The sequence below is a fragment of the Arvicola amphibius genome, chromosome 3 (genome assembly GCF_903992535.2).
Source record: "Arvicola amphibius chromosome 3, mArvAmp1.2, whole genome shotgun sequence".
NCBI classification, from domain to species: Eukaryota; Metazoa; Chordata; class Mammalia; order Rodentia; family Cricetidae; genus Arvicola; species Arvicola amphibius.
In genome coordinates this window covers 148,329,574-148,349,903 of record NC_052049.1, presented here as the reverse complement: position 1 = coordinate 148,349,903, position 20,330 = coordinate 148,329,574, and the positions used below count along the sequence as shown (strand labels likewise).

Below are 20,330 nucleotides of genomic sequence, written 5' to 3'. Positions count from 1 at the left end.
CATAAGCTGTATGCTTCCACCATGTTGCTACAGGCCCAAGCAACACTGGACAAAAACAAACTTGAGCCAGAATCAATCCTCCTCCTCCTCTATTAAGCTGATTAGCTATTTTTTAATACCCATGGAAAGCCCAACTAAGACATTTCTATAGAGATAAATAAAAAATTAGAACTATTTGTGTCTGGAGTTGGGAACGGGAGCACGGTGACTTACTTATAAATCTTTCTCTTTAAAAATGACACAACTTCACTCTGTAGCCCTGCTGGCCTGAACTCACTATACAGACAAGCTGGCCTTGAACTTGAGGCAAGCCTCATTTCTTTAACTCTTAAGTGCCAGGATTACAAGGTACAGATTACCACTTTCAACCAATCTTTTAAATAACTTTTATGGGTACATAACACAAAAGAAAAAACATATTTTGAGCAACACTTGCCTTTTTTCCTTTTGAGGTTTCAGAATCCTCATCTTCTACACTGAGTAGATTTGCCCCACTATACAGAAAATAAAGGAAGAAACCTTAAGCAACAGTTACGGTCCACACATTAATGCATCTGCTTTATTTTCACTGCTCATCGAACTGGAGGAATCAGCAAACTTTTCTGCAAAGCTTCAGGCAGTCAAACATTTTAGGCTTCCCATATTGTAACTATATATACATTCCCCGTTACATCTTTACCATGGCAGCATGAAAATAACCGTAACATTATGCAGCTGGCTGCTTTTCAATACAATTATGAACATCTAGGCAGTGAGCAAAAAGATAATCCACTGACCCCTCCCTAAATGAACATATAACTTTGTCAGGCTATATATTTTATATTTAGTTATGTACACTATTTCCTTTTCTGTCTTGAATTGACATCTAGAGAACAGAAAAGTAATAAAAGCAAAGTACCACTAAGGTAAAGAAAATGAGCTAAAAACAGGAATCCTAAAGGTACCGGCACAATGACATCACATCACCCTTGGAGACAGCAATCTTTTGCTAGAACTAATGGCCATCATGCTACTACATTAACAGCTCACAGCAACCTCAACATGACCAAAAAGATGAAATCCCTAAGGAACACAATAAATTGCAGAATGCAATCCATACACGAGATGCATATGATGACACCTTAATAGATCATTTTTAAAAGATAACTGTGGGAAATCTTCCAGAACAGAAATCAAATATATCTTTTTGATAATTCTGCTATATATTGTAAACTCCAAGCTATCTGTAATAAAAACATGTTTTGTTCATTGTTATAGATCAACATATATATTTATGTTAATATAAAATTTCTCTTCTAAAAATTGTATTAAAATGTTTGAAAGGTAAAGTATTTCTGCAGTAATTTCATATTTAGTCCCATTTTTAAAAACTATGTAAATATTAAGTATCTTTTTACTGGGAGAAAAATTAAAAATAACCAGAAAAAAAGGGTAGGATGATCACAAAACAGTGACTTTCCTGAAATAAATGTATTAGTTCGAAGTTCTCTTTCAAATAAAATTACCTAAAATAATGGACATGAAATAACCCCAAGTATTCAGCCAACATACTTGAATGACAATGTGTGTGAAGATTCCTTTAAAGAGCTGGGGTGGTGAAGCACATCTGCAGTTCTAGCACTATGAGGCCAAGGGAGAACAGCTACAAGTGGAAGGCCACTCTGAGCTAGGCAGTGACTTACAGCCTGGCCTGGGCTATAAAATGAGGCCCTCTCCCAAAAAATTAGGAAAATAAAATCTGTAAAAATGCAGTGGCACACAACTTAAATTTTAGCACTTGGAAGTCAGGGGCAGGTGGATAGCACAGGTTCCAGGCCAGCCTGATCTATAGAATAAGTTCTAGGACAACCAGGGCTGTTTATACAGAAAAACCCTGTTTGGAAAACAAACCAAAAAAGTAAGTAAATAAATAAGTAAGTAAGTAAGTAAATAAATAAATAAATAAATAATATTTAGAGCTCTGCCTAAATTTTGTGCATTTATACGTCTCTGAACTTTTTTTTTCTGCCAGTGAAAAAGGAAGTCAGTAAACCAATAACTTAAAAATAGTATTGAATTTGCAACATGATTATCACAGTATGCAAAAGTACTACTGTAACTCTTATTAAAGGCAATGGAAGCACACCGTGGAAGAGCACTCTCCTAGGTAAGGCCTGACTTGATCTACAGTGTACTATCAAAAGCAACAACAAAACCCACACCTCTTTTGTAAAATTTCACACAGCACTGACTTGGAGCACATTAACACTGCTTTCGCTTCTGTCTGGACAATGCCTATTCAGAGCATCCAAACTGCTGTGCTTTCCCTGGTGGAAATGTGATTAAAGATGGATGTGATGGTCACAGGTTCACAACCTGAAAACGGAAGACTTAATCTTTCATATACAATTTAGAGGACTGATGAATTGTGGGTTTTCAGATTGTTTCCACAAAGGCTGTCTTTTAAAGAGGAGCCAAGACTACTTGAGTTTGAAAACTGTTGTCTAGTCATTCTTCAGTCATTAGAAAACATGTATTACATACACATACATTTTGAATATAAATATAAAGAAATATAAGCAAAATTATTTACCAACAAAATACTGATTTATCTCTTCTTACTGCAAAAAGATACCATATTAAAACTTTCCACAAAGTATAAATTGATTTTCTACTGAAAAGTTTAATTCTTATAAAGTATCAGAGGGAAATATCCTTACTCTTTATCTGCATCTCCTTCACTTTCTTCTTCATGATCAAAGCTCCAATTATTTTTAAAACCTCCATCTCTCTTAGATTCTGATCTAGCCAAAGCTGAAATAAAACAAACTGAAATAAGTATTCATTAATGTAACTATTGAATATAAAAAGAATTTGAGCATTTCCCAAACTTTGATTGTTCTAATTTTTTTAATCTTAATGCTTTTTTTAAACTATTTTTGTAAGCAACTTACTTCCTCCAAGAGGAGAAAAAATATTAAAAGTTGGTTTTCTAATGAGATATGTCTGTGTCTACTACAGAAACAAATTACTAAAACAATAAAATAGAGAAGGGCACGCATATTTATTTAAAATATATAAAATCAGTCTTACTCTCGATCTTTGATCACTGATCCCAGGAATCAGTCCCTGATTTAGTCCTCTTGCTTTATTCATGAGAACTACATCCGACCACTAACATTTTCAATAGACTCAACCACCTCTGCCTTCTCACAGAAGAAAAACAAAGCATGGCCTTGTGTGTTGGCAAGGTAGTCAATCTGATAATCAGAAACCTCCAGATCACCAAAGACATTATTAGAAAACACAGAACAAGAGGGAAGGGTGAAATAAATGACGTTCAAAAGCTAAGATCTGTCCTGGAGCCACATGACAAAAGTCTAACTTCCTAGAGTTTAGGCTTTAAGATTAAGTTCAGGGTCTTGATGTTATGAGAAGTTAGACTGACCCAAAGGGTAGGAAAAAGAAAAACTTAACTAGTGATGACCTACCCTTTGATCTGGACTTGCCACTTGAATTACCGAGGAAAACATATATCCATCTACAAGGCCTGGTGGGGAAGCAAAAGCTCAGTGATAGAATGCTTATCCACCATGCTACAGACACTGGCTTCAATCTCCAGCACCATAAAACATAAATAAAGTGAAAATATAAAGTGTATCTAATCATTGGCTGCAGTCAATGAATAGCCATGAATGCAGCCCACAAAACTGCAAACTTACTAAAAATATTAAGAGATTATTTTCTACTTAATTTCATGATTCTCAATCATGACCCCTGTAGGTTACAATTTCAGGTTACAATGCCAAAAGGCTAGGCATCCATCTCTCAAAAAATTAGATTTTTTTCCCTTAAAGTTAAAGATAAATTATTAGGGTTTTTTTTTTTTTTTTTTTTTTTTTTTTTGGCAGACAACCTGAGAATCTTGGCATCTTCCCAGAGAAGAAAAATGGAGACAGGAAGGGAAAAAGCTATGTTGCTTGAGTTAAGTCAGCAGGTAGGACAGTCACATGGCAAAAAAAAAAAAAAAAAAAAAAAAGCAGTCAAATAGTGGGCGATAGGCTTTAGAGAAAGAATAAGAAAGTATAAAGTTCTAGAAAAAGCATGCTTACTCTCTGGCCAGCACGCAAAAGAAGACAGAAAAGAAAAAGGGAAAGTTATATTTTCTTAAGTCAAGCCTCAGAAAGACAGGACCAGCTGAACCTCTTGAAGGATTATTGTGAGGACTGTTCCAAATTCAGATTTTTTTTTAAAAAAAAATCACACCCCTAAGATAATAGTGCTAAGAGTAGGAACTTTGGGAGATAGGGGCAGAATCCACAGCGATGGGATAAATCCTATAAGAGACCCATGGAAGTTGGTTTACCCTTCTTCCTTCATGGGAGGATATAGTTACAAGTTGCCATGTGTGAGAAAGAAAACACTACCAGGTAAGAATCTGGATACCCTGACTTCACTGTCCAGCCTCCAGCACTGAGAAATTCATCTAGAGCTGGTCATGGTGGTGCATATCAGTCAACCCAGTACTTGGGAGGCTGAAGCAGGATCACAAGTTCATGGTCAGCCTGGGCTACACAGAATTTGAAAACAGCCTTAGCTACATAGTAAAGACCCCATCCCACTCCCAAAAAGTCAACAAAGACAAATGATGAAGTCTGTGAAACTTTTAACAGCACTACAAAGACACTAGGTAAAGCATTCTCAAACACAAACCCTGAATTACTAAGACCAGAATTTTTACAATCTATGTGATATAGATAGAAGTCTATAATTAAAAGAGCTTCTTTTTTGGTCTCTGATACCTGAGTCAACAAAGGGCATCAGAATTTGGAAGCACTGCAACTAGACATTCACAATATGCTGCCTTCTTTAGAAGTTGGTCTGTGGCAAATTTGAATAACTTACTGTGAAGGCTAGTTTTAGTTACTAAGCTAATCGACTCTAGAATCTTGTGGGGATACAGTTTCAATGAAGGCTTGCCAAGAATAACTGGCCCATGGACACATCTGTGGAGAATTGTCTTGACTGTACTAACTGAGCTGGGGAGGGCTCACCCACTCTAGATGGCACCACTCTCTATGTTTTGGGGTCCTGTATTATGAAAAAGTAGGAAAAACCCTGCAGGGTGGAGGTGGCGCACGCCTTTAATCCCAGCACTTGGGATGCAGAGGCAGGTGGGTCTCTGAGTTCAAGGCCAGCCTGGTCTACAAGAGCTAGTTCTAGGACAGGCTCCAAACCCTGTCTCAGAAGGAAAAAAAAAAGTAGGAAAAAAAAAAGGAACTGAGCATATGCATGATTCTTTCGTTTTATCTCTGCCCTTAACTAGATATGACCAGGTGTTTTCGATCTCCTGCTTTCCTGACTTCATTCAAGCAATGGTAAACTGTAATTTTGTGAGCTAAATTAAACCTTTTCTTCTCCTAAGCCACTTTTATCATGGTATTTTATAACAGCAACAAAAACTAAACTGGGACACTTAGCAAGCACAAAGAAAAATGTAACTGGGGCACTAAAGTGAAAAGCCAAACTAATCTAGATGCCAGTCAAATGAGACCCATAATTATATATTGGACATCACAAACGTGTTCCATACTGTTTTGTGAATGAATTACCCAAACCAAGAGGACAACATGGCAGCACTCAGTCACTATTGAGAACGTTAGTCAAGACTCAAACAATAAATGCTCCATGTTTAAAAAACCAGAGGCTGGAGGGAAGGCATGGTGGGTAAAAGTACTAGCTGAACAATCATGAGGACCAGATTTTGACCTCAGCACCATGTAACAAGGTGGACAGACACTGGAGTATTATTGGGGCTTGTTCAAAAACAGCTGAGAAAATGCAAACCCAAGTTCAGGCTGAGACCTGCCCTCAAAAGGAGTAGGTAAATAGTGATAGGGACACCCCCAATACCCTTTTCAGATCTCGTGCACATATAGCCACACGCAGGCACAATACACATATACAAATAAGAAAAAAACACAAGCTACAGAACTGGTTAGATATTAACCTCTCAAATAAAGGACACATTGTTCTTAGAAAAAAATTTAAATAATTTTATGTATATGCCCTGAGAGAATTTCTTCAGAACAGGCCAGACTTAGCTCATTTCAACAAACAAACAAACACATTTAAAAAAAAAGAAAAGAAAAGAAAAAGATTTAGAAAGCAGAGAGCCAGGCGGTGGTGGCACACATCTTCAATCCCAGCACTCGGGAGGCAGAGGCAGGTAGGTCTATGAGTTTGAAGCCAGTCTGGTCTAAAGAGCAAGTTCCAGGACAGTCCCCGCTATACAGAGAAGCCCTGTCTGTGGGGGAAAAAAAAAAAAAGAAAAAAAAAAGAAAAAAGAAAGAAACAAAACAAACAAAAACAAACCCCAAACAAACAAAATGGAAAGTGGAGAAATCCAACCAACACTTCTACATGCAAGTGTCAAAGGTTCCATCCACTGTGATGCTGTATTCACAGCATCACAACCTTTAATACAGTAGGAGAGAAAAGCACCTCAGTTTTTCTCTTTTCTAAACTGCCTAATGCAATTTAACCATCAGGAGTAATCAAACAAGCCCCCAAATGAGACATTCTAAAATATGTAATCAGAACTTCTCCAAAAAGTGATTAAGCAACTGTCAGAGAACAAGGAAGTAGGCATGGTGATGCAGGCTGAGGCAGGGAGGGGAGTGGGGGGGAACACAGGGGACTGTGAATATGATGTCAAGTAAGTCTACAAAGTCAGCTCCAAGATAGCCGAGGCTATGCAGCAAGACCAGGAAAGAGAGTTACTTTAGCAGTCTCTTTGTCTCTTTCTCCTCCTCTCCCTCCCCTGCTCCCCCATCAAAAAACTGTGCAAGTTTAAATCTGGAGCCCATACTAAAACTGGTGACTCTAAGTGTTCATGGAAAACCTCTTGCTCTGTATGAGACAACAGCAAAGGGGCCTGAGGTGTACGATCTCACACACCACAGTCTCCACACTGTGAAAACACAAAATTTATCTCAGAGTCTGGTCACAAAAAGCAGCTGAAAAGGTACCACCTAGAGAAGTGTTTTGCTAGGGTCAACCTGGAAAGCATACAGATGCTGACACAACTGTGGTCCAAAGAGGTCAGGAGCTAGCTGAAGCTGACAACAGAACTTGGCATTGTCCATGTAGTAGGGATTTTTCAGGCTTGCTTTCAAACAAAGACTGAAGAATGAGTAGATCACCTGGCAGTGGTGGCGCACACCTTTAATCCCAGCACTCGGGAGGCTGGGGCAGACGGATCTTCATGAATGCGAGCCCAGCCTGGTCTACAGGAGCTAGTTCTAGGACAGGTTCCAAAGCTACAGAGAAACCCTGTCTCGAAAAACCAAATAAATAAAAAAAAGAAGAAGCAATCTGATCAACCAGCCTCCTGCTCCTGCGCCTTCCTGAACATGATGACATCTCCCAGACTGTAAGACAGAATTTTTATTATTATTATTATTATTATTATTATTATTATTATTATCCCCTGTAAAGTTCTTTTTCTTTCTTCTTTTTGAAGACAGGCTCTCACTGTACTCTATGCTGTTTCAAATTCTAAGGTGCTGTGAATCACCTGAACTTCTGATGCTGCCATCTCCACCTGCACAGTGCTGGGATTACAGATATGTAGCAAAATGCCCTGTCTATGTGGTACTAGGGATATAAACAGCACTTCATGCATAGCAGGCAGAAACTTCGAATCCTCAAAGGTCGAGTTTACATGCCACCACACTGTTATGAGTAACACTGGTTGTTTTGTTATTATCTTAAATTAGAAACAAAGTTTCTTCCATTGGTAGGAATCAAACCCAGGACCCTGTGCAGAACAGGCAAGCACTCTTATCACTAAAGCCATCTCTCTAGCTCAATACATTTTTTTCTTCTATATTCTCCACCAAAATAACACTGATGTAAGGAGAAAAACAGAGAGGTGATAATAGTAAATGAAAGATGCAACAAAAATAGCAAAAAGGGGCTAAAGAGATGGGTTCCCAGCACCCATATCAGCTGGCTCATAACCACGTTACTCAAGAGGATCCAACATCCTCTTCTGGCCTCTGAGCACCCCCCCATCACATTTATGTTAACACACATATATAATTTTAAAGGAGCAAAAGATTAAATTTTAATCATAGGTAGGAACTATTTTAGTTGAACCTGAAAGAGGGTAAGGGCAGTACATGTGATGGTTTGGAGGGAGGAAACAGAAGGAGAAATGATGTGACTATACTATAATAAATATACTATAAAATAAAAAGATTAAAATAAATTATTTTAGTAGGATATGTTCAATCTAAAGAATTCAACCAAAGATTACTCTTCAGAATAGAGAGAATCCATCACAGAATACAGATGCTGGGGGCTGAAGAAATGCCTTGGGGATCGATGCAGATGTGGTTCCCAACACCTACATGTGGAAGTTCGAAAGCACCTGAAACGGCAACCATAGAGAATACAATGCTTCTGGCCTTCATAAGCACCTGAACTCATGTGCACATACACCGCCACCACAGGAAGACAAGATCCCTCTACCACAGGCAGTCAGACATAGACAGACAGACAGACAGACACACACACACACACACACACACACAAATAAAATTAATTTTAAAAGTTTGTTTTAATTAGCTTTCTGTTGCTTTGATAAACATCAACAAAAGCAACTCGAGAAAAAAAATGATTTATTTGGCTTATAGGTTATAGTTCACCATTGAGGGAAGGCAAAATAGAAATTCAAAACAGAACTCTGAAGGCAAGAACTGAAGCTGAGACCAAGGAGGAATACTGCTTACTAGAGTACTTTTTATGGCTTGCTCAGCTTGCTCCCTGATTCAATACAGGCCCACCTGCATCCTGATGGTACCACCCACAGTGGGTTGACCTCTCCTCCATCAATTGGCAATTAAGAAAATGTCCCAAAACCATGCTCACAAGCTAATCTGATGGAGACAATCCTCCAGTTGAGGTTTCCTCTTCCCAGATACACCAAGTTAAGTTTACAACTAAAGCTAACTGCAACTGTCTAGCGCTAGGTTTGAACACAATAGGTAATTTTGAACCTTGAATAAACAACTTTTATACAACGAAAGAAATATTCGACCTTGGTATGAAGTACTGTAACTTCAAGTCCCATGTGACACTCAATCAGAGGACAAAATTAAATGGTTGTAAAAGGATGATGATATCTAGAAAAAGGAAAATGTAAAATCTGATGAAATGTTTTCAGATATCAATTTGGACAGTGAAGTTGAATTTGCTCACACAAGATCTAGACATTCCACCAAATACACAATAGGCCAGGTGTGGGAAATTATGATGCAGCTGGATCTGGCTTGCTATTTATTATAAACGTGACAAGGTATGGTAGCACACACCTTCAGTTCCGGCTATATTCCTTTACACAGGAAGTGAAGGCAGGTGGATCTCTAAGTTTCAGGCTGGTCACAGCTATGTAGCAAGACCCCATCTCAAAAAAAAAAAGTGGGGGTCACAACAATTACATAAGTGTGAATATTATTTATATAAGAATGCGTATATACCTATGTATATATAGGTGTATGTCTTTAACTCAGTGAAAGATGCATAAAGAATAAAGAAATAGCTGGGTGTGGTGGTGCACACCTTTAATCCTAGCATTCAGAAAGCAGAGGCAGGAGGATCTCTCTGAGTTTGAGGCCAGCCTGATGCTCTACAGAGCAAGTTCCAGGACAGCCAAGAAACAGAGAGAAACCTGTCTTGAAACCCACCCCCCCCCAAAAAAAACAAAAACAACAAAACAAAACCTCAAAACCCCAAAATAAAGGTGTTCTAGGTACAATGACACAAAACTATAATCCAGAAGTCAGGATGAGTTGAGGCAAAAGGATTGTCATGAGTTCAAAACCAGTCTAGGCTATGCAGCAAGTATCTGGCCAGGCAGGGTTATATACATAGCAAGATCCTGGTGTATGTGTGTTGGGGGGGGGGGGGGGTGGGGGCGGGGATAATAAAGAAAGTAACAGAAACCTTAAAAAAGAAGAGCAGTCTGAGATGGTGCTGAGTCACTCTCAAATTCTCCAAAGGCAGTTTCTGTGGAGTCCCTGACTCCCCATTCAAGTCTAAGCCCACTGTTGCGATGCTAACCACCCAAAGATACCTCAAGACTACATGGAGAGGGAGCAGGCCTGCCAGGCAGACTCCAGCATGAAGCCAACCTGGAATCAGAGCAGCCAAGTCCGGCCCTAAAACTGTCTCATGGAGCCTCCCAAATCACCCAGCGGAGCCGTCCACAAATTAACACATCTATGCAAATGTTTACCTTTTAGTAAAGAAAAGAGCAGTATTTGAAGATTAAGCCTCTGAACATAACCATGAGAATAACATAAAATTAGACTTTTCTATAGCCACAAAATGCATAAGATTCTCTCCCTCATGATAACCCAGCTATTGTTAATTCCATTAATTTTCTTTGCCTAGTTTCAGAAAATCCTCTATCAGTGTTTGACCAACGTAGGCCTAACGACTTGATGTCACTTTGTTTTATGTTCTCATCTATTCCACCCCACGCCAGTGCTAGGATGGGAATACAGGGTCTCACATGCTAGGCAAACATTCTATCACTAAGCTACATCCCTAGCCCTGTTTTGTTTTTCTGTATAATTCATGAACTGTTCTGAATCTGCAAACTGGAATTTCATAAAACCTGTCCCTTGTAATTTGAGAAAAGCAGCAGTCTTTCACTTATCTACCATGTTCGACCACAGTGGACACAAACCCTATAACAATGTCTCTTATACTCTGGCTATAACTCTTAGTCTGAACTGCCAACAAATCTGTCTTTAAATTTTTTTATTCTTACTGTTGTTTTTCTCTCTTAGTAACTAAGGAACTCTGACCTTTTCTCTATTCTAGCACACTCTTGAACCTTACGGTCATTATTAAATAAAACTGAACACAAGAAATATTATAGCACAACATTCAATCTTATCACCAAGGCAGCTATTAAGTGACTGATATAAAAATTACATAAAAAACAGGAACAATTGGGCTTGGGGACACATGCCTTTAATTCCCATACTGAAGCACAAGGGGAGGTGGATCTCTATGAGTTCCAGATCCGCCAGGACTTACATAAAATAACTTCAGGGGAAGGGGGCATTGAAGGCTGGATAGAGAGGATGGTTGCCAAGATTTTTCACCTTGTTGCTCAGAAGTGCAAATTAAAACCATGACTTGTTTATTGTTGGAATTTTCCATTTGATCTTTTCAGACTACGTGTGATCATGGGCAAATGAAACCAAGCAAAGAGAAACTGGATAGGAGGAGACCACTGCACTATGGCTTTGTTGGAGAGCTGGAAAAACAATTAGGGGATAAAGAGAGAGTTGTGTAGAGTTCAAGAGCTACAGCATCCTGATACCCGTGCCACTGAGTGCTGGGCCCTTGCCCTCTTCTTGCATCTGGATGGCCTTGTAAAGTTTAGACGCTCCTTCTGCCCTCCTATAGTACAGTACTGCCTTACCAATAACTGACAATGCCCCAGAGCTACCTAATGGTTCCTTCTCTGACATAGAGACCCTCCTCCTCTTGGAGGGTTTCAAGAAAGGAAGAAAAGTGCACAACAAAGTACTGTGGGAAGAAAAAAAAAGTGCCAAAGAAAGCTATGGCTATCAGTTACGTTCCAAGCTCCAATTCTGATTTCGTTTGCTCTGGATCACAGAACCTATCTGCATCTTTTGAGTTCCTCCAATATTCAATATATTTTGTAATATCAAGAACAATCAGTTTACAGATTATAAGACAAAGTTCATAATTTTCTATTCTTTCTCACTATACTAATTTATCTATAGTATCAAGATCAGCAACTAACATTTTTTAAAAAAGAAAAACTAAAGAGATCAAAATGGGGGAGCAAAGTTTTAAAAAAAAGCCACAAAAAACCCTCTAAAGCCAAAATAAATGAGATAGCATGATAAAAGATAAGCAATGAAAATTTTTCTACTAATTAAGAAATAATAGCACTAACACACACGGTGCTTAGACTGGGATTGTTTACATGTATAATATAATAAAAACCTAATTAATACTCATAGTAATCTTAGGAGGAAACTGCTATAGATGGGTAACTATCTTCCCATGTGTTAAAGGTATAACGGCTAGACTGAAGTCTTAGTTACTTTTCTATTAACAAAATACCCATTACCAAGGCAATGTATAAAACAAAGTGTTTAATTTGACTCTGATTTCAGAGAGGTGGAGTTCATGACAGGGCAGTTGAGACCTCATATCTGATCAAGCAGAGAGGACACAATGGGAATGGCCTAAGTCTTTTGAAACCTCAAAGTGTGTTTCCAGTAATACACCTCCCCAAAGCTTCACCTCCTAATCATTCCCAAACAGTTCCACCATGCATTCACACATTCACACAAATGAGCTATGAAGGCCATTCTCACCAAAGCCACCTCTAGGAGGTGGGGTACTAAGACCATACCCTAGAATGCTATCAGACCACTGCCCTCTGGCAGTCACAAAGTAACTTTCTTCACCATGTGCTTTTAGCATGATAAACTGCTTCACCAAAGGCCCCGAAAAATACAGACCAACTAGCCATGTGTTGAAGACTGCAAACTACCAACCATTCGGGCTCCTCAGTATTTTGTCACTCTGGCTGGTAGCTCACTAACACAACACAGTTATCTTTGTTTTATGACTGAGGAAGCCCAGATAAGATAAACTGTTAAATAACATAGCCAGGGGTTGAAGCATGGCATTCTGGCTACAGAGTTCATATTCTAAAGTGATTTTTAAGAATTATGTTTATACGCAAGTATAATTCTACAAGTATAATCCTGTTTCACGTGAGCATATAAAAATTACCACTTAGATTGAAATGAAAACAGGAAATAGCCATAAGTAACAAGTAAATAAGGAATGGCATCAGGAAGCAATTCCTACAAAGAAATCAATACAAGTTTAACCAAGTATACAGCCTACATCCCAGCAATGGAAGCTGAGGTAGGGTGACATAAAATGCCCAATCAGTAGAGGACAGGCTAAGCTACACACCGACTTCTAAGTCATTCATCCTGGGCTACATACTCAGAACTCCCCTCCCCCAACGCATCCAAAGCAAGCAAACACCAAAGAAAAGCAATAGTAAATAAAGAACCTGGAAATGTTTCTGAGTAAACCTAAAGGCCTGGCCCACACTCCATGGAAGGACAAACTGTGTTTGAGTTCAACAGATAGTTATTAAGAATTGCTGTCCTGTGAAACTGGCAGGCTGACTTGAGTTCTAAACTAGTTGCACATATAAAAGTATAGCTAAGTATCATGGAAAACACTTCTTATTGGAGACAGAAACATTTTGCTGATTTAGAGACAAGGGAGGGAGGATAGCTCAGTGAGCCTGACCACCTTAGTTCACTCCCTGGGGATCAAAAGCTCAAGGTCATCTACAACAGAGTTTAGGCCAGCAGAAAAAGGGAAGACTTGAACACCATCTACTTGCTAATGTACCTTTAGAGGACATGAACACTCAGCTGTTACAGAACATGCATTTTTTTTCAAGTACATTCTCTGAGAAAGAATACATTACGGGGAATAACATAAGTCTCAAGAAAATTTTAGTTGAAATTATGTAATGGATGTTCTGTAGCTACATATCAATAATTAAAAATGAGCAATGCTGTATATACCAGCACATGCCTGTATGCTCATCATTGGAAGGAAGAAACAGGATTCTTAAGGGGATTTGCCAAGCTGGCCAGACTAGCTGAATCACAAGCTCCAAGTTCAGTGAGAGATTCTGTATTAAAAACGAAGGTGAAGTTTTTCCTTGGCACTGAGGCTCGGGTGCACCCAACATTCAGCTTTCCAAGTAACCATGGTCCAGGAAGGCATTGTTGCTGGAGGCTTCATGGACGTTGCCTTGGGCAAGTCCCAAGCCTATCTTTGTGTGCTGGCACACAACTATGATGAGCCTATGTATGTCAAGTCGGTGGAAGCACTTTGTGCCAAGAATAAAAATCAATCTGATTAAGGTTGATGACAAGAAATGGGAAATGGTTGGATGCAGTTGTATAACGGTTAAGGACTATCTATAGCAAGAATCTCAAGCTAATGATATTATCAAAGAGTACTTTAAATGTAAGAAATGAAAAAATAAAATACTTGGCTCATTAAAATAAATAAATAAATAAATAAATAAATAAATAAGGCTGAGGGCTGGGGGGATGGCTCAATGGGCGAAGCACTTGATAAACCAACACGAGAAACTACTCCAATTTCCAAAACCACAGAAAGCCAGTGCAAAAAAACAAAAATTAAAAAATCACAGCTCTTCTATAGGCAGGCAGGAAGACAGGCAAGCAGGACAGTTCTGAGTTTAGGCAAACAACAAAAGGGACTCCATCTCAAACAAGGTAGAAGGCAAAGACTGATGCTGAAGCTGTCCTCTGACCTGTACATGTACACTGTGCCAAGTATGTGTTCACATCTGTATACATAAACAGGAGCACACACATAAATACATGCATCATTAAAAAGAAAAGTAGCACGTGGAGTTAAGAACACTTGTTCCTGAAGAGAACCAGGGTTCAAGTTCCCAGCACCCATAGGACAGCATCTCTGACTCCAATTCCAGAAGATCCAACATTGCTTCTGACTTCTGCCGGCTCCTGAATGCATGTAGTGCACGTACAACTCATGTACATACACCTAAATGAAGATAAACGTTTTTAAAGATTTCAAAAAAAAAATAGGTGTAGAGTGATGGAAGGCAATTTGATCTCTGGCTCAACATAGGCAGGAGCCCATGCATGCACTTGTGAGCTCTCTTGTGTTCTCTCTCTCTCTCTCTCTCTCTCTCTCTCTCTCTCTCTCTCTCTCTCTCTCTCTCTTTCTCTCTCTCTCCCCCTCAGACAGACACACACACACACACACACTCTGAGAGAATGGAATAGCAAAGGAAATTCAGATTGCAGAAAAAAGAAAAAAAAGGTAAAGAGAAAGCAAACTAGCTCTAAGTAAGTGCACTACATAAACAAATGTGAGAGCGGAGTCCCACAGAGCAGCAAGCAGAGACCACAGAAGGGATGAGCAATAAGCAAGCTGTAGTTGCCCAGACACCGCAGTCTTTTCCCAGCTGGCTTCCCTAAGCTGCCACCCTCTACAGCTGTCTCCACATAGGATTCAAGTATTCTTTGTTTTTTTGTGAAGTATACTTGCTAATGTCAGCCTCACCTTGAACCATCCTTTTGACACTGTTTTCATCCCCTCAAATGTGCCTTGTTCCTTTTATTTTACTGTCTCTTTCTGGAAAGCTGTCTCGCCACCACTCCTCCTATTCACCCTTTAAGGCACTATGATAAAATGCTTATTATAAATAACTCATTTGTTATACATGACAGTTGTAATTTTATGATTATGATTGATTATTGAGTCTCCTTACTATTCAGGAGACTCGGGAAACCACCATGCGCCTCTGCTCTAAGCAGCGACTAAACAGCATGTTGAATGAACAGTGAAAAGGGGTGTGACATCAGTAGATGAGCAGCAGTGAAAGGTCCACACGAGAACAATACAGAAGGTCACACGACACAGTTAGAACATATCCTAGAGCAAAGATGTCAGACATTCACTTGACACCTGGGCCCAGCACAGCGTCACTCCCCTTCTCAGTCCTCTCAGCCCAGAACTTCATACTAACCCTTGAAAAAGGATCTTGGAGTCTTTTATTCTCATCTTAAGTGGATACTACATGAATAAATCTTACTCTATTCTGATCTTCAACCCCCCGACTCTCCTTTTCCAATTTTCAAGCCAGGTTCACTTCTACCAAAATTGCTGCACTGTTTTGTTTGCAATTCATCTCCCTTTTATTCTTGCACTTTTGTAATTTATTGCAAATAAGGCAGCCCACAGGGATGACCTTGAATTTCTGAGTCTCCAGCTTCCACCTCCCAAGCACTGGGATTACAGGCGGTCACCACCCTGTCTTTTTTATGCCTTGCTGGGGATCAAACCCAAGATTTTGCGGATGCTAGGTAAGCACTCTACTACAAACAAGCACCACAGACAAATATGTATGTACATATAAATTATATTAGGACACTTTTTTTGTTCCCAGTTCTCCAATGGCTTCCTACTACTTGGAAAAAGACATAACCACAATCCTGTACCACAGAGCTTCTACCCCGCTGTCTCTTAATTTAGAGTAGTGAAACCACAAATGGCCTCTGGACCTTTATATGCATCACCCCTTTGGAGAGTATCTCGTGATTAAGGGGTTCACTTGGCAGCCCCTCTTCAAAGACACCTTCCTTCCTTTTTTTTCCCATTTTTTTGAGACAGGGTTTCTATGTGTAGCCCTGGCTGTCCTGGAACTTGCTCTGTAGACCAGGTTGGCCTCGAACTCAGAGATTCGCCTGCATTGCTCTCCATGTTTCTTCCATAGCCTTTATCACATCATAATGATCTAGTTTATTCATTAACAGCAAATGGGTTCTAGATATAAAAATATGACAGGAAAACTACAAGCTAATTGCTTCAATAGAGCTTTTATTTCTATCTGGCTGAAAAGTAGAAAGAAATCATTTGATAAATTGTTAAGAAAATGAAACAGTATTCCATGTATCCGTATGCAGATTTGTGGAACACAGGTGACATCAGCACGTTACAGACACATGTCAAGTTTGAGCAGACCTCAGAAAGCTGATAGAAGTTTTGAAAAATGTTCTAAATGCATTGGTTTTTGTTTTGCTTCGTTTCTTTCCCACTGGTTAGCAGTCTCTTCCATTAAAATATATATTCTATGAAGGCAGTGAGTTCGAGTATTTCATTCACTGTTTTATTCCAACCAAGTAGACTAGGCTACTAAAAATGTTTGATGAGTTAAGAAAAATACTGTCAAAGAAAACCAAAGCATAATATAGGGATCTTTAAAATATCAAACCTGGAGAGATGGTTCATGGGTCAAGACCTCTTGCTGCTCTTGCAGAGGACCCAAGTTCAGTTCACTGTACCTATATAGTGACTCACAACCAACCATACTTCCAGTTCCAGGTGACCGGATGCCTTCTTTTTTTACCTGTGGCACCAGGCTTGTACAGGTTGCACATACATACAGGCAAAAAAATCATACACAGAAAATAAAAGTTTAAAAAAAAATTTTAAGAATAATTAATCCTAAAAAACCACATATCTGTAATCCTAGTGCTTGAGAAGCTGAGGCAAGAGGATTCCAGAAGTTCAAGGCTGTTCTGGTCTAAACTTTTTTAACTACTGAATGAGGCAATGTGGAACTCACACTTCCACATCTGTGCATTTCCGTACACTGACGTTAGGATAAACTAAAGCAACTGACAGTCACATCAGCCTGCTAGTGATGGCTTTGTGCCTGTTTTACCCTCCCTGTGTTTATCCACTCAGGTTTAAACTGAGTTAGCAGCCACCAGAAGCCCAAAATTCACAAAATCCCACAAGTCTAATCCTCTTCCTGGTGAATATGAACATCAGAAAGCCACTGCTTGAGTTTCCAATTTCCAAACAAAAAAACAGAAGGCATAGCACAACCTGCAATACAAACTACTCTCTCGATCTGTTGGCAGGTTACCTACCGTGGTCAAACCAGTATGGTGGTAACAGGAAATGAACTCAGGAAAACACACACGCTTTCCTTATCTTGTGAGGAAAATCATAGAAAGGTTTCATCACTTTTTATATAAAGTCTGGCTTGCAAGGCAAAGTAAGCTTTTTTTCCCACCTGCCTATTCTCAAGTATGAAGAATAAAGAAAACTATTTTTGCTCTTCCCTTAGCCTCCATCGAGTACCTCCTCTGGAGGCAGTGAACAGGGCATTATGCCACCCTCCTACAGAAAACTAAGGTTCTTTCTTAACCTTAATTTATATCTTCTTAATCCAGTAATGCTCCTAAATCATTTCTTAAAGCATGACCTGGATATATTTCACCTGGGGGGAAAAATACCTTCAAATTACTCAGAGTAATTATTCTTTTGTTGTTTTTGGTTTGATTTTTCGAGACAGGATTTCTCTGTGCAGCCACGGCTGTCCTGGAACTCTCTCTGTAATCCAGGCTGGCCTCGAACTCACAGAGATCCACCTGCCTCGGGCCTCCCTAGTGCTGGGATCAAAGGCCTGTGTCACCACTGCCCGGCAAGAGTATTTATTCTTAACAAGCACGGAATGCAGACTCATTTTCCTAAGCATACTCATAAACTCAATTACCAGAAAAATTAAATAAATTCGTGTGAACGTCATGTTCCCGGTGCTGTGAAGGCAAAAGCCACTATCGTTACCCGTTTACCACTACCCCAAACCAAAACACACCTTTTAACCGGCTTAGTCCAACTGAAAATAGTTAACTCTGCCTCTTAAGCGACTAAAAATGGAAACACCCTAACTCTTTCAGCTTCCCTGGCTGTCCCCAAACTGACACTGTGAGGCTCCTTCTCTATTTTCATTTAAACTGGTTTACGACGTATGACCAAAACACATCTCATCAGACTATCATCGGGCACCACCGGGTCTAACCTGCACCCCAACAGCAGCGGCCAGCAGCCTTCTAACCAGCTTTGTAACCAGCAGGCTGGGGGACGACAACTACCTCTCCCCTGCCGACTTGGAGCGGCCAATTCCCACCAAAGCTCAGCAGTCTGAAACTTTACACGAACGCTGAGCAAGACCTGAAAGCAGCCGCCTCTCACCCCCTAGGCAAGCATGGAAAATAGGGAGATGGGGGACTAGTCCGAGCCTTCGGCGTGGCCCTCGCCAGGCCGCCCGAGGCCTCGGCTCGCAGCGCGGCCACCGCGCTTCTCGCGCCGGCCTGCCCGAGCCCCTGCCGGGCGGAACCGAACTCGGGGCGCCCGCCATCGACCACCCGGCCCCTCCTGACGGAGCCAGGCCCCCCCTGGAGCACACAGATGAGTACCACGGCCCGGGGGACCCCGGTGTCGCGAGTTTCCCCCCACCCCCACCCTCCCCTGAGTTCGCCGACCGCGAACGCACCTTCCAGAAAAGCAGCCTGCCCAGCGCCGCCGCCGCTCTTGCCCGCCGCCATCTTCCTCTTCCCACGCCGCCTCCTCCTTACTCCATGGCCGGCACCGCGGCCGTGCTCGCGGGGAACAGGGGCCGCGCGGCGGGAGGGTAGCAGCCGCAGGTTGGCGGGCCTCGGGCTCGGCCGTCCGCGAGCGACGCTGTCCCCGCCGGGCCGGGTCCCCACACAAAAGCTGGTCGACGCGGCCCGGCCTGTCTCGGGCGGACGGGAGGCGCTGAGGCCCGCGGCCTGGGCTGCTTCTCCTCAGGCTCCTACCGGGGTCCGTGAGCGGCGGCGGCGACGGCGGCGGCGCTTCCCGGGTCCGGCTTCCCTCGGCACACGACTCCCCATCCACCGGCCGCGCCGATCTCCGTGAGGCTGCTCTCCGCCGCTGGCGCCGGGGACGGAGAGCGAGGCGAACGCGCACACGCCGCCTGCGTCCCGGGCCGTAAAATGGCCGCAGCGGCGCGCCGAGCGAGGGCTCCGCGACCGTGAGGCGCCCGCGACCCCTCGCTGCTCCCGCAGTGGCCGCCGCCGCCGCCGCCTGCCCGCCCACCCCGCCCAGGCGTCAGAGCATCAGCCCAGGCCTCGGCGACTGTCCATGTGGACGGGGGTGGGTCTCCGCCACCGCCGAGCGTCGGTCGCCACAGCAGCCCCGCCGCCGCTCCTCCCCCACGGGCCTCCGGGCCCGCCCCGCCGCCGCCCCAGCGCCTCTCCCTTGGGGCCTGGGCTCCCCCCACGGCACCGGCCGAACCCACCCCGGGGGGTGGGGGGGAGATCTCGGCCCGCGGGCCCTGCGTGGCGTCCACCCGGCCTTGGCGGGGCACGAACAAAACCCCTTCCTCAGAAGGCCCCATGGCAGACCCGGCCTGCGAGCGCTTCCCAGCCTGCTGGTGAGGGATTCTGTTTGATCCCGTGGCACCACACAAGTTAAAGAAAAGCTCGGAGTCTTTTTGAGGAGGCCTTCGAATTTAAAACATGTGCCATGTGAAGGGGGAAAAAAATGTAGCGAGGTAATGCAATCGCTGTGGAAAATAATCTGTGTTCACATCCATCTTCAAAACAATGGATAAGATTGAGCAAGTACACTTGGGTGGGTGAAAAAGAGAAGACCTTTGTCATTTATGTGTCCGGTGCCGAAAACACCAGACTCCTTACCAGGCTATGGCTCAGACAATGATAGAATTTGGAATTGCATTTTCTTTTCTTGCAAGATGGGTGTGGTGGTTTTTAATCCCAGCACCTGGTGAGAGGCTGGTGGAACTCAGTGAGATCCTTTCTCAAAAGAGACAGAGAGAGATACATGGTACC

At 41.8% G+C, this 20,330-nt stretch overlaps 1 protein-coding gene across 3 annotated transcripts in view; it reads right to left on the bottom strand.

Moving 5' to 3' along the window:
- Positions 1 to 19,591, bottom strand: part of Senp6 (SUMO specific peptidase 6) — a 93,371-nt gene extending 73,780 nt beyond the window's left edge. Inside the window, exons 1-3 of one of the 3 annotated variants that reach the window (XM_038321525.2) lie at positions 18,992 to 19,591; positions 2,700 to 2,793; positions 437 to 494 (exon numbers count right to left, since the gene is read on the bottom strand). In XM_038321525.2, coding sequence (XP_038177453.1) covers positions 437 to 494; positions 2,700 to 2,793; positions 18,992 to 19,043 — 204 coding nt within the window. In that variant the 5' untranslated portion in view covers positions 19,044 to 19,591. The remainder of the gene's footprint in view (positions 1 to 436; positions 495 to 2,699; positions 2,794 to 18,991) is intronic. The other 2 variants (XM_038321524.2, XM_042054644.1) reach the window with 2 other exon arrangements.
- Positions 19,592 to 20,330: the final 739 nt, after the last annotated feature.